At 43.5% G+C, this 15,493-nt stretch overlaps 1 protein-coding gene across 1 annotated transcript in view; it reads right to left on the reverse strand.

The window, feature by feature from the left end:
* The window catches only part of DISP2 (dispatched RND transporter family member 2), a 33,244-nt gene extending 23,856 nt beyond the window's left edge, over positions 1 to 9,388 (reverse strand). Inside the window, exon 1 of the mRNA XM_063117724.1 lies at positions 9,344 to 9,388. Coding sequence (XP_062973794.1) covers positions 9,344 to 9,375 — 32 coding nt within the window. The 5' untranslated portion in view covers positions 9,376 to 9,388. The remainder of the gene's footprint in view (positions 1 to 9,343) is intronic.
* Between the last annotated feature and the right edge of the window lie 6,105 nt (positions 9,389 to 15,493).

Genomic DNA, 15,493 nt, shown 5'->3' on the forward strand with positions numbered 1-15,493 from the left:
AGGCAATGTAACAAAGCAATACCTAAGTAGGGTGATCATATGGAAAGGAGGACAGGGCTCCTGTATCTTTAACAATTTTATTGAAAGGGGGAATTTCAGCAATTGTCATTTGTATGCATGCAGCACCTGGTGAAATTCCCTCTTCATCACAACAATTAAAGCTGCAGAGTCAACAAATACAAAAGAGGGCAGGGCTCCTGCAGCTTTAACTGTTGTGATGAAGAGGGAATTTCACCAGCTGCTGCATGCATACGAATGATACCTTCTGAAATTTCCCTTTCAATACAACCGTTAAAGATACAGAAGCCCTGTCTTCCTTTTCATATGGTCACCCTATACCTAAGCCTATCCTATTCATTACTGAAGTAAGGTCCCCACAAAGGACAGGGCCCAATCGAGGATCCAAAACCTTGCAAGCCTGAGGGCAAGTTGACACAGGTAAGTGGAGACAACTGGGCAGTTCTCAGCCTTCCCTTTTAATCTTCAGGACCCTGACAACTTCAGGAAGATCTCCTGCAACCAATCATAGGCCAATTCCAGCAGCATTCCTAAGCCCTAGAAGGGTGGGGGGACTTTCCCACAGGAATGCAGCTGAGATCATTCAACCCAATTAACAAAGTCTTACTCTGGCCTTGAAGACTGGAGTCCCCCCACCCTCCCCGGGCCATAGCAGATTCGCAGGTGGTTGCATCACTATCTGCTGTTTCGGCTTGGCCAAATGGAGAGAGCTCCCAATCAGTTCAGAATGAAAAAGGAACGTTGGATATGATCTCACAGCCATAGTACAAAGGAAAGCTGAGTTCTTGACACTGTGTCTTGGTGGTTCCGTTCCTATATGTCAGATTATTTCTAGAAGAAAGTGCTGGGTGACTATAGCTCTGTGCTAACTTTTCTGCTATGGAATTCTGCAGGACTCTGTTTTGTCTCCCATGTTGTTTAATCATTAAACCAGTGGAGGAGGGAGTTCAGAAATTTGGAGTAAGGTGTCATCAGTGTACTTTATTTCCAAGACGGATCTTGGTCTGAACTAGCAGGGCTCTTCTTATGCTCTTAGGTGAGGTAGAGAAAGTTCAGAAAAGATGCCTGATGTCAGTAATGGATGGATGAGCGCTAATCCAGATAAGTTGGAAGTACTGTTGGTGGGTGATTTGTCCAATTGTGTGTAGTATTCAGTCCGTTCTTGACACAGTTGCATTTTCCCTTAAGGATCAGGTTGACAGGTTGGGTTAAAAATTAAATTAAATCCAGCTCAGTTGGATTTTACTTTAGATGGCTAGGTGGCATTTGTGTTATGATTGAAACTATTGTTGACTGTGACACAGTTTGCACATAACGGCAGCAAATGGTGCATTAGTCGAGCCAGAATTTGCTGGGCTGCATGCTATGGGCATGCTTCTGCTGCTTTGGGTATTCAACTTCTGATTGGTTGCTTTGTGATGTGCAAAGCTAAATACTATGGGTTGGTCATGGGTTAAACAATCCAAAGTTAACCTACGATTAGTTCTTAACCCACGATTTGCCACCATTACATGCAAAAAGGTCCTGTGTGTTAAGAAAATTAACTGTCTCTCTCTCTAGCTCATAAAATGTTTTTGCTATGACCACCAGTGATTAACAGGGAAGCTAATGCTATTTGTTAGCAGCAATCTATGCATCCCCTCATTTGGGCAGCCTGCTAAGATGATTTTCTAAGGAAAAGATCATATGCCAATGTCATTTAATCAAGAGACACTGTTATCTTCACTATACCAGGATTCAGTCATATTTATGTTCATCCATTAATTCACTAATGATGATCCAATGAAAAAGAGCAACAAAAAGAGAGATTTGGGGGTGGGGCAGTGAGGTTCCCAGTCATAGCACTGCAACAGTAATGTCGAGGCACCAATGTGAACAAAAAACGTGCTTCCAGTCACAGAACAGTAACAGCCTGCAGCTTTAAAGTTGTGGTCCGATGGCTCTTATCCAGCCCTGCTGGCTGCAACCAAGAAAGAAAGAAATGAACCTGAGATTCAGCTAAGCAGACAGCAAAGAGGAAGCAGTGTATGTCAACAGCTCTAATTTTGCATCACAGCTGCTTGATTGCTTCTCCTTATTTGCCTCTCCCCAATCACTTTCATAAGCCAATTCAGAGTTGAAACCTGTTTTGGCCAGAAACCAGGAGTTCATAATCTGATCAGTGGAAATGGGGAGGGAGCCCAGGAATAAGGATATGTACAGGCATACACAGCCGGAGAGGTGGAGTCGTAGTGAAAGCGCTAGTCTCCATTTGTTCTTCTCCCTAGGTTTGAGCTTGAGGAAAAGCAGATGACAACTGTGGAGAGCACTGATTGGCTGGCACCAGTGACATCATGAACCCACCCCATTCTTCCAGTGTACAAATTATTACAGTAGCCAAAGACATAATAGAATATTAAGTATGGTATTAAGTATTAAGTTCCAAAATTAATGGAACTTTATAATAGGATATTATCAGGAGAGAAGATACCTGAATCATGGGAACATTCAGTGATAATTCTGATCCCAAAACCAGATAAAGATTTGACTAATCCCGATTCTTATAGACCTATTTCTTTAATAAATCAGGATGCTAAAATTTTTACATCTATTATGGCCAAACGATTAAATAAATTCTTGGCAGAATATATAGGAGCAGATCAATGTGGGTTTGTGGTAGGAAGACATATGCATAATTTAGTGGGTAGAGTTTTAAATGTAATAAATGTAATAAAAAAAGCAAATATTAAGGCAGGTATTATGGCATTAGATATTTTTAAAGCTTTTGATTGTGTGAGCTGGCAGGCACTAAAGAGTATTATAGATAAATTGGGATTTGGAAATAAATTTAAAAATGTAATAGAACAGCTATATTCCCAAAATACGGCGGTAGTGGTGGTAAATGACGGACTTACTGAAAAGATACGACTAGCCAGAGGAACAAGACAAGGATGTCCGCTCTCGCCGGTCCTTTTTGTAATGGTTATGGAAGTTTTGGCGAAGGCACTAAGGGAGGATAAAGAATTAGAAGGAATTGGAGAGGTAAGGGAAATAAAGCTAAACATGTTTGCGGATGATACTTTATTGACCATTAAGAATCCATTAAGAAAATTAGAAAGAATTAAATATCAGTTGAGGGAATTTGAGGAAATTACAGGGTTAAAAATAAATTGGTCTAAATCAGAGATGATGTTGTTTAACTATACTAAGAGGGAAGAAAAGGATTGGGAAGTTAAGGGAATGGAATTGAAAGTTAAGAACGAGATTAAATATTTGGGAATTAAAATTACAAAAAATCTAGAGAATTTAGAAAGGGAAAATTTAACGAGGTTAAAGAAGGAGGTACTAGAGAAATTGGAAAAATATAAAAGATTAAATTTATCTTGGTTTGGGAGAATAGCTTTGATAAAAATGAAGATATTAGCTAAAATTAATTTTGTATTTAGGATGTTACCTATAAAAATATCAGAAACCGAGATAAAAAGTTGGCAAAATATTATTAATAAATATTGTAATGGAGAAAAGAGAGCAAGAGTGAATAAAAATAATTGGTACCTAAGCCAAAAAAAGGGGGGAATGGGTCTCCCAAACATAAAATTATACTACGTAGCAAATAGATTAAGACATGTTGTAGAAGCAATTATGGGAGTAGGAGATTTATATTGGATGGAAGAAAAAATTATAAGTAAGGTAGAGATGAATCTGGAGAATGTTTTTTTTAAAGATGGAGGAAGAAAGTGGGTTGGAAGTATAGATAATCCACTCCTGAGGACTCAATGGGAAATTTGGAGTAAATTTAAAGGGAAGCTGCTTCCGAGCAACTCTCCCTTAGCACCGATAATAATGTTAAAGAATTTCCCAGAGGATCTAAAGGGTAGATTATGTAAAATATTAAAAGAGAAAAATAAAATAAAATTAAAGGATTGGGTAAGAGATATTAAAACAAGAGAAGATATGGAAAATTTGTTAAAGGAGAAGAAGCTATCTTGGCTAGAATATGGTCAATTAGAGCAATGGAATAAAAAGTGGATTAAAGATAATAGAATGTGCAGAAAGATGACGAGGTTTGAAGAATTAGTAGTAAGTAAGGAGAAAGGAAAAGGAAGTAGTATAGTTTCAAAAGGATTAATGAGTGAAATATATAAAATATTGTTAGAGAAGGAGTTTAGAGAGAATACAGAGAAAATGATTTGGGAATCAGATTTGAAGATACAAATAGGGCGACAGAGCTGGGAGGGACTATGGAAACAAAGAGTGTTGAGAAGTTTATCAGTAAGAATAAAGGAGAATTATTTTAAAATTTTATGGAGGTGGTACCTAACCCCGGTTAGATTGAATAAGATAAGTGATCAACATTCAGCAAATTGTTGGAGAGGATGTGGGGAAAAAGGAACGTATTTACATATGTGGTGGCAATGCAAATATGTACAAAGATTATGGAAGATGGTGTTTTCAGAAATTGAAGAAATAGTGGGAATGAAAATAGAACAAACACCAAAAATAGCATTGCTGTCACTATTTGAAGATATAAAGTGTGGAAAAGGAACTATAGAGCTGATATCGAGTTTGTTGGTTGCAGCACGATTGATGATAGCTAGGAACTGGAAGATCCAAGGGGAATATTCTATTGAGGAATGGTATAAAGTAGTATGGGACATAGCCATTAATGATAAACTGACATGTAATATTAAGTGGAGAAAAGGCGTAACTAAAATAAATGAGTTCGAAGGAATCTGGAAACAGTTCCTAGTGTTCGTGTTTACTAAGGGAAGTGGGAAACCACCAGCAGAAGAAATGATTAGATTTTGGACTCAAGAATGATCCCGAGGTGGGGGGTGCACATTTATGTTAAGAATGAAGATGTTGTAGAGTGATAAGGCATATGTAATAGTTTTTGATATTTGTACTCAACAATTATTCAATATGTATGCAGCAGATATTTGATGTATTTTTTTTCTTATTGTGTTAGTTTCAGTTATATTTTGGAAATGTTTATCTATGTTTATATAGTGTTGAAAATGAATAAAAATTAAAAAAAAAAAAGTATGGTAATAATATGATGCTAACAGGTCAGATACCTCTGGGATGGGAAGTCGAGATGATGGGCACCTGTGATCATCCTCATTTCCACCAATCCCCTAGGGGTTTGCAAAGGTGACCACCATATGGAATTCCCATCTCAGAGCTGTCTGACACGTTAGAACCATACTGTCACTTGTAAACCTTCCCTTACTGTTACAGTTAAAACAATAAACTGAAATCGCAACAGCCAATGGACTACGAAGGAATCCTCTTGCTATATTGCATGACAATACTAAAAGCCCTGAAACTTTTCTGTGAATATTCCTCATATTCATACGACAGACAAACCCTGGGTAAGGCAACAAACTATGGGTTAACCATGGGTTAAATAAACCCAGTTAGCATTATGTGCAAACCAGGTCATAATAAGATACAAAATACATGTTTCTGCCACGTTAAAGACTGATCCATTTTTATTTTTAGATTTGGATACCTATTTTGTCAGGCATGCCTCTTGAAAGTTCTTCTCAAGACCTTTCATTTTACAAGGACCTGTGCAAGTGTTGGTGAGGTGGAGAAATAGCTGCCGGTGGAGCTTGACTAAGCCACCTTGGAACGGTGGGTTAGCACAGAGCCTACGGACAAATTTTGTCTAGTATTCCCCAACAATAGACAATAGATATAAGCAAGCAGAAAGTGATAGGAATATACTTGAGGCTAAAGTAGCAATGACATCACTTTGGGCTGAGTCAGCAATGACATAACCTTGGTTATATAAGGATTTAGGTTCTAGGCCTGCATGGAATGCTCCAGAGAGCTTTTTAAATAAATGACTAGCTCATCAACAATGGGTTGGATCCAGATTTAGTCATACTTCGAGTAGACTCATGGAAATCAATGACTAATGTAAATCCCATTAATTTCAATGGGTCTACTCTTAACTATGGCTAAATCTGGAATCCAACCCAATGTCTTCTGTTGGACCTACTTGTATGGAGGTGGGAATTAAGGAAGCATTTGCATTTCACAGAACTCTTACCAGGCAGACTGTAAATGCAAATTTCATTATTATTATTATTATTATTATTTATTTATTTATTTATATAGCACCATCAATGTACATGGTGCTGTATGTTCTTCTTTGGCGTTGTATAATAGGTACCTGCCCATATCTTCACTAGGGCTGTCAAGAAATTGATTTTAAAAAACAAAACACCACTTCAACTACTCTGGCTTTTAATCAGTCAGTGCATTAATTTTAAATGTGTGTGCGTGTGTTGCAAAACCTCAATAGAGGCTCCAGAGAGCTTCGGCTATTGGGCGGTATAAAAATGTAATAAATAAATAAATAAATAAATATTATGAAGAACTTGAAGGAAGTGTCTCTGGACAATGAGATAACCTATAGTTTGTCAGCATGCTGCTCATTGTTCAAGGAAAGGACATCTTATATGATCCCCCCTTCAAATTTGAGAACAGCTTCAATAAATAAATAAATGCAAGACCCATCAGTACTGTGGAAGATCAAAGTTTAAAAGACATTGATACTGAATAGAAGAACCCTTCTGAATCAGTCCAAAAGTCAACTAGTCCAGCATTCTCTTCCCAACAGTGGCCACTTGGGAAGCTTGCCAAAAGGGCACAAAGCAGTGAGATTCACCACTCCACTGATATTGGAGCCACCAGCCTCCACTAGCATGAAGGCAACACCCGTTCCCTGCTGTTCATACACAGCACCTAATATCCAGAGGTATATTGCCTCTGAACATGGAGACTTAACTTAGTCATTATCATTAGTCATTAATCAACCCATCCCTCATGAAAGTTGAGATTACTCAACATTGAGTTCAATGCCTACCCAGTGCCTGTTTGCATTCTCTTCCCCTCCTTATTGCTTTACTATGATTTTATTAGATTGTAAGCCTATGCGGCAGGGTCTTGCGATTTACTATTTTACTCTGTACAGCACCATGTACATTGATGGTGCTATATAAATAATAATAATAATAATAATAATGCCTTACTGAGTTCTAGGGCATCATCAGACGAGTGTTTTATTGCACACTCTCTACTGCACACTTATGGATGTTTGTGTGTCATTTAGATGATGCTGTCCGCCTCCTGAGTGCCTCCCGCTCTTTCTCCTTGTTTTTCTGTTGCAAAATAGACCCCTTTTAATCTGACTTTTTTAAAAAATGGAATGTGCTGCAATCTCCTGCTTTGTGCAGGAAAAGCAGTGTGATAAAAACGGCCCTTGAATGGGCCACATCATCTCTACTTCCTCCTTCCTCTCAGGAAGAAAGAGGAAGTAATGAAGGACAAAAATGGGGGTGGGGTGGAGAAGCAAAGGGAAGGAAATGTGATTTCCCCCTCATGTGATAATGCTCCCAATCAGCACAGTCAGCTTCACTTGCCTGTGGTCCATATGGTTAGAAAGAAAAGTATGTCATAATAGTTTCGCTTGAAAGGCTAGATTTGCTTGCAAAATCAGAAACAACCACCACCATGTTTCTTATCAGTTCTGACTTTGCTTATCTGCAAAACCAGGCACACACCTGGGTCTTACTTACTCCGAAGTCCACTTGTTAATTTTTTTTCAGTTATTTGTTATTTGTAAATACAATAATTAAAATCACCTTTAAAAGCAATTAAATAGATTTAGGCTGCATTCTTATATGCACTTGCCTGGGAATAAGTCCCATTGAACTCAGTGGGACTTATTTCTGCTGCACAGGATGGCAGTGTTAATTGTAGATCCCTCATTAAATCTGTGATTGAGTTGATCCAAGTTTGCAGACCTCATTTTTAAGCTATGCACATTGATTGCAAATGCCTGCATCTCCAGAGCCAACAGCCCTGGAAGTTACCCCCAGCAGGGGGCTCTCCTTAAACAACATTTCCTGAACTCACATCCTAACCCCCGGTTGCTTTCTTGCCTAAGGACTATCATTAGGATGTCTTCCTCTGATAATGTCTGGGTTGGTTCCGTGCCATTGCAACCTGCAAGGAAAAATCATCTCCTCAGGGCTGTAGTTATTCTGGATGGTTGCATTTACTGCTTGTGTATCCGGCCCCCAATGACTGGCAGGGTCAGCCAGTGTTATATAGACACCGAAACAGCCCGCATAACATATAATACATATAAAAAGCTGCCCCGCCCCGCCCCGGCTCTGCCTCCTTGATATTTCTCGAGCGGGGGCGGGATCTGGGCGCAATAACCTTTGCCTAGTGGAGGCTGATGGCTCCAGTTTTGGTGGGGCCGTGAATCCATTCTGGGTTTCAATCAGAACCAGCCAGAACCCTAAAGGAGCTGTCTAAGGTGCTGAACCCCATCTCCAAGATAGGTCCGGGATGGATTTAGAATACGGACCCCGAACGGATTCACAGCCTCCCCCCCACCCCCGAAATCGGAGCCACCAGCCTCGCTCCACTGTCTCTTTGCCTCTCGTCCCTTTTGTTTGTGGCGCCACCGCGGAGCGTGGTTGCTTGATTGGATTTTGTGGGCCGCGGGAGGGAATCGTCTCCGCCTGACGGCTCTCCTCGAAGATCTAGGGCAAGGCACGTCACTTTAATCGAGAAGGCAAAAAGGCACACGAGCCGCGTGGCGACAGATGCGCAGATGGGCTCGCTTGATCTCGCTAGTAGAACATGCTCCGACATTAGCCGCGCTCCGACTGGCGAAGGCGCGCGCGCTCTCGCCCCCTCTCTTTCTGTCTGGGATCGCGTCGTGAAGTGACAGCGGGCGCAGCGCAAGAGTTTGGCGGCTCACAGCTCCCCCACCTTCCCGCAGTATCCCGAGAAAGGAGCACACCCACGAAGTCGGGGGTGGGGGGGAGGCGTCGCCTGGATCCACTGGGTCAAACCTCGGGACCTTCTCGGCGGAGAGCAAGAGGTCGTTTCGGACCCAGCCGGCGCACGAGGCGGAGCGTGGCTTCTCCCGCTGCCTCGCCCACCCCTCGCGCTGCAATGGCAACTTTTCCAGGAAGGGTGAGCCGCTGACGGCGGGGACGCAGCCAAGGCGGCTGCAGGGTTGCTGGAAGCAGCAGCAGCAGCAGGTCCCTCCCTCCGCCGCCCCCCCCCCCCCCCCGCTGCCTCCCATAGCCCAAGGGAGATCGCCTCCATTGTCTGGGAAAGGCACGGCTCGCCTTGGGGATGCTGCTGGCCGGCAACGAAGCGGGCTGGCGTGGAGATGGTGCGCGCGATGAGGGGGGGGGGGGAGGCGCGGAGAAGGATCCCAAGGACGTGGGGGCGGAGGGCACCGGCGGGCAGGCAGCGAGCCCGGCATCGCTCCAGCCCAAGCGCGCGCCTGGTGCCGGAGCCTCACCTGGGAGAGCAGCCGCCTTTCTCCGGGCGCATCGCCTCCGCTCTCTCGCCGCCTGCCGCCGCCGCCGCCGCCGCCGCCGCCGCGCCCCCGTCCAGGGAGTGGGAGCCCGCCGCGCCCCGCTCCATGGCCCTGGGCGCCCTTTCCCGTTCTTTGAGGGCTGGCGGTAGGGCGGGGAAGGCGCTGTCCGCAACTCCGCGGTGCTGAAAGCTTGTTCCAGCGCCGCAGCGGCTGCTCTCGCTCTGCCTCTCTCGGCTGGCAACAAAGCGCGTGCGCTGATCCTGGGAGAACCGATTGGGGAGGGGACCGGACCGAGCCGGGCACGTGGTCCAATCGCAGCAAAGGGAAGGAAGGGGAGACCGATTGGGGAGCATCCAGCGCTTGCTCGACCCTCTTCTTTATGGGTCTGGATTCTCAAAGGCTCATCCTATCCGCCAGGGGGCACAACCGCCCAAGGGGGTGGGGGTGTCCATGATGCTTGGGGCCTCCGAAAATACTGCAGATGCTTTCATGTTTCTTCTTGCTGCATTTTTTCTCTCCCCCCTCCCACGATCTCACCCCCTCCCCATGCCCCATTCTGGAGGTTTCTGTATCCCAACTCCTTCAGGAAAAGCAAAACAATCAAATAAATATAGTTTCTGACCAAACCCTTTGTTCCTGTAAAAAGAACTACCAGTACATGCGGCCTGGGCTTGGCCCATTATTCACTTTTTAAATTCTGCTCTAAGCATTAATTCTTGGTAAAGTACCTGCAGTTAGAAAAGGGTTTAGAGTAAAAGGCAGCGGACAAGCCGGTTCAAGAAAACGTACTGACTTCCATACTTAATATTCCATTTCATATGACTTCAGTGATAGGGAAAGTTTAAGGGGGAAAGGACATTTGTACTATTTTCAATGTGCATGATCCATTCTTACGTTTTTATTTTCATTTTGTGTTCTGTGTTCTGAATGTTTTGGGCCACATGCAAAGGCAGGGTATAAGAATGAACAAAACAAAACATAACACAGTCATTTCTCAAATCTGGCCATGAAACAATGGTGTTTCATTACATGAAGTTAGCCTTAAGTTAAACAATAAGAAAAAGCTTCCTCGGGGTGCATGGGCATGATGTACATGCGTTTGGGAACAATGACGGAGCTCCTCTTGATTTTAGTGCCATTGCACCAGGCTTCATAATAGCAATTGCACTGCTGAGCTTCCTCATTGCAGTCATTGTGGTGGTTTTGTGCCCTTGGCCCTTCTCATCCTGAAAAATGGCATCCCCTGAATTTATTGTATTTATATCCCACCTTTTTTCCTCCAAGGAACCCAAGGCAGTGTACATAATCCTCCTCTTCTTCCTCTCCATTTTATCCTCACAACAACCCTGTGAGGTGGGTTGGGTTGAGAGTGTGTGACTGGCCCAAAGTCACCCAGTGGGTTTCCATGGCTGAGTGGGGACTAGAACCCGAATCTCCCGACTCGCAGTCCAACACTTTAGCCTCTACACCACACTGGCGTTCATTGAATTTCCCATGCTGTGATAAACCAGAGCAGGAGGTGGGAGAAGTATTATAGATTGTTGGCATGGTGAAACACAGTAATCCACTTGTGGTTTAGAATAAGCCCTTCTCTTAATGCCACACAAGTTTAAGAAAGCATAAAGAAGATAAGCCCTTGTGCGATACCAGTTTGGAGACCCTCTCTTAGCATGGGATAATGAGCTTTCTGGAGCAAACCCTATACATGTCTACTCAGAAGCAAGCCACACTAAGTTCAATGGGACTTACTCCCAAGTAGGTGTTTAGAGGCTTGCCGCCATAGTAACCCAGAGAAGGAGCCCTAAGAACAGAATGAGCTCAATCAGCAATTTGGAAAGAAGTCCGTATTACTGTGTCCGTGTTACTGAATTCAGACAATAGAAATCTTCTAATTCATCTAAGGAATAGATTTCTTGATTCACATTACAGTGACAGCAATTGACAGATCCAAGATTGCTTGTAGCTGTCTTCAGGCATTCTACTTACTGTGTTGAAAGAACATGTGAAGAGATGTGTGTAAAGGGACAGTGTGAAGACAGGAGGCCCTCCACACAGTTAAGAACCCTGGAAAATTCTCTTCCTACCATCACTCTACATACGCATAGGGCGACAGCTGCAACCATGGAAGGGAGTGGGGCTGGCACACTCTTCTTTTCACACACGGTAAGCAGAATGCCTTATATGTTTGTAACATAAGAACACAAGAAGCTGCATTATACTGAGTTAAACCATTGGTCCATCTAGCCCAGTACTGTCAACACTGACTGGCAGCACTTCTCTCCAGGGTTTCAGGCAGAATTTTTCCTAATCCTACCTGGAGATGCTGGGGATTGAACCTGGGACCTTCTGCATGCAAAGCAGGGGATCTACCAACTCAGCTATGTCTCCTCCCGGAGCAGAAAACAGCAAGCTGCTTGACAAAAAGATGGTGCAGGGTTTATTTGAAGTTTAAATGGCTCTGCTTACTGATTCCTTGTCTTTCACAGCCTCATGACGCTTTTTTAAAAAAGTGACAAAAATTAAGAAAGCAACTGCACTGTATAGGCAGATTGACTTGACAAGCTTTTGTAAACATGTCACTACGTTTTGCACTTAGCAGTTTTATGGAGGCTGCGATCTATCACAATACCTGTGTTCCAAAGGATGGAGTTGAGGAGTCAAAACTAGCAGGGCTTCACCAGTTCCTTATTATGAGTCCTTGATCGGTGCACTGCAGCGCTCCACCATCCAGGAGAGGCAAGGGGAAGCACTGGGACTAAAGCAATGGGTGGGGATACTGCATTTCCTCTTTGACACCTCCTGGGCCTTCAGTGATCAAGGCGAAGGCTCACACTGAAGAAGCTCCCATTGAAATTGATGGGGCTTCCTTCCAAATACATTCGGCTAGGATTGGATTGGAAGTCCTGCTCTCAAGGGAGGCTTTGGCACAGGCCCAGCCTATGCATGTGTATTGGGCAGCAGGCTCCAATGTGGTCTACTCTCGTTGTCTTGACTTTCTCTCTAGTAACTCTGCTCTGGATCCCTTTCAATCTGGATTCCGTCCTTTGCATTCCACTGAAACAGCCCTTACCAAGATCACCAATGATCTTCTCACTGCCAAGTCTAAGGGCCATTATTCCGTTCCTATTCTCCTTGATCTAACTGCGGCCTTTGACACGGTTGATCACGATCTTCTCTTAGATTCCCTCCATGACCTTGGACTCTGTGGCTCTGTCTATAACTGGTTTGCCTCCTATCTAGAGGGTCGCTCTTTCAGCGTGTCGGCTAACGGCAGCTCGTCCTCCTCTTTTCCCCTTTCAGTAGGGGTTCCGCAAGGCTCGGTGCTTGGCCCATTGCTGTTTTCTTTATACATGCTGCCCTTGGGTAAGCTTATTCAATCTCATGGCCTCCAATATCACCTATATGCCGATGATACACAGTTATATCTCTCATCTCTGGAACTTTCTCCTGATGTCCACGATCGTATCTCGGCATGTCTTTCAGATATCTCAGCCTGGCTGCTTCATCGTCGTTTGAAACTTAATATGGCAAAAACTGAACTGCTTGTTTTTCCTCCTAAACCTTCTCCTCACCTCTCATTCTCTCTTACTGTCAATGATGTCACGCTTACTCCGGTCAAGGAAGCTCGTAGTCTTGGCTTTATATTTGATTCCTCGCTCTCCTTTATTCCTCATATCGAGGCAGTAGCTAAATCCTGTCGTTTCTTCCTGTATAATATTGCCAGGATTCGACCATTTTTGTCTGTATCTTCTGCCAAGACTCTCGTTCACGCACTGGTTATCTCTCGGTTGGACTACTGCAACCTTCTTCTCTCTGGCCTTCCCTCGTCTCACATCAGTCCGCTGGTCTCTGTCCACCACTCTGCCGCTAAGATCATCTTCTTGGCCCGCCGCTCTGACCATGTCACTCCACTTCTGAAATCTCTTCATTGGCTTCCAATTCACTCCAGAATCCAATATAAACTTCTCCTGCTGACCTTCAAAGCTTTTCACGGTCTAGCTCCTGTCTATCTCTCCTCTCTCATCTCACACTATTGCCCCGCTCGTGCTCTCCGCTCCTCTGATGCCATGCTTCTCGCCTGCCCAAGAACCTCCACTTCCCTTACTCGGCTTCGTCCTTTTTCTTCTGCTGCCCCTTACGCCTGGAACGCTCTTCCAGAACAATTGAGAACTACCAACTCAATCACAGCTTTTAAAACTCAGCTAAAAACTTTTCTTTTCCCTATAGCTTTTAAATGTTGAGTTTGTTCTGACTCTATACTGTTAGCCTCACCCTACCCGGTGCCTGTTTACACTTCCCTGTGCCTGTTTGCATTCTCTTTCCCTCCTTATTGTTTACTACAACTTTATTAGATTGTAAGCCTATGCGGCAGGGTCTTGCTATTTACTGTGTAATCTGTACAGCACCATGTACGTGCTATATAAATAATAATAATAATAATAATAATAATAATAATAATAATAATAATAATACAGTGGGATATGCTCCTAAATAAATAAGGTAGATATTGCACTACCAGTTGTGCAAGCACATGGGAATTACTAGCACACCTTTTTAAATTTATTTTTCAAAACAAGATTAACCAAACCAACAGAAAGAAGAAAAATAATAATTAAAAAGAAACACATTGGATTTAAACCTAGCACAACTATAATCCAGCATAAAGAAGGGTCCTTGTCCTTGTGGTCTTATAGAACCCTCTATGTGCAACATCCTTTTCTTTGTTGTAAGCATGGCATTGGCAGCCTGAGTTCTTACTATTTTCCCATAAGTATGTCAGAATATGTTTCGGTTCATCAGACATGTACAGATCTTCTTACGAGGAGCCATGCTGGATCAGACCAAGGGTCCATCTAGTCCAGCACTCTGTTTGCATGGTGCCCAACCAGCTGTCAACCCACAAGCAGGACATGGTGCAACAGCACCTTCCCACCCATGTTCCCCAGCAACATGTGTATGCACGCCATCAGATCTAGTAGCCATTGATTGCCTTCTCCTCCAGGATGGTAGCAAAGATACCCTGCAATTATTTAAATAAAAGCAGTTCACTCCCCCACCCCCCAATCTCAATTCCTGGAGTCTGTGCTCCATTGCAACAACTCAACTGTTATGCTGAGAAATCTGCTTGTCCAGCTGTGAGACCTTCCTTGAAAGCCCCATGCAGAGAATGACAACCATGACAACTCTGGAGGCACTGGAGGAGGACGTTAGATGTTGAACGTAGTATACAGGTAGGTTCATTTCGGGAGAGGCGTTCTATCAGGTATTGTGGTCCCAAGCCGTGTAAGGCTTTATAGGTTAAAACCAGCACCTTGAATTGGGATCGGAAAATACAGGCAGCCAATGCAAGCGGGCCAAAGTGGATGTTATATGCTCAAACCTTCTGGTCCAGTTATCGATCTGGCCGCTGCATTTTGCTTCTTAAAGACACAAGGGTTCTCTTTAAGTGCGGAGTTTCTCTTTCAGAAATCCCTTGTTTCCTCCTTCCAGTCTTCAGGATAATTAAGAAGAGGGAGAGAGCTAAGAATTTGAAATAATGAAGTTAGCAGAAAAAGTTTAAAATAATAACAGAACAAATAAAAGCAGCAAATACAAGTGACCAACCCAATGCTTCTGGTAAAGTGAAGAGGCTGTGGAGTAAATTGAATTACAGAGGTTGAAGACTATGAGGCTGTTCACACAACATGCTAACCCACACTCAGTGGTTGAGTGTGGGTTGTTTTGAACTGTGCTGAATGGTGGGTTAGTGTGTTCTCTGAATGCAGCCAGGGTGGCTTGTTAACCATATTTACTTGAACAAGCTACCTTGAGAACCCTTGATTTGTTGTTGGGTTGTTCAAGGTGGTCAACAAGCCACACTGCCTGGTTAACAAGTCACCCTGGCTGCGTTCAGACGACACGATAACCTACTCTGCAGAAAGCATGCTGCCTTCAGACAACGTGCTCACCCATGGTTCAACAAACAACCCACTGAGTGTGGGTTAGTGTATTATGTGAACAGCCTATATGAGGAAGTTCCTAGTATTCCCATTTAAATAATTTATCGTTTTCTGCCCTGTGTTTTTGTGGCTGTTGAGAGAGAGGGTGGCAGAGAGAAATTATATTTTTATCTTCGTTTTTGGAAAAGTTTCA

This window comes from Elgaria multicarinata, chromosome 2, assembly GCF_023053635.1.
Source record: "Elgaria multicarinata webbii isolate HBS135686 ecotype San Diego chromosome 2, rElgMul1.1.pri, whole genome shotgun sequence".
Taxonomy (NCBI): domain Eukaryota; kingdom Metazoa; phylum Chordata; class Lepidosauria; order Squamata; family Anguidae; genus Elgaria; species Elgaria multicarinata.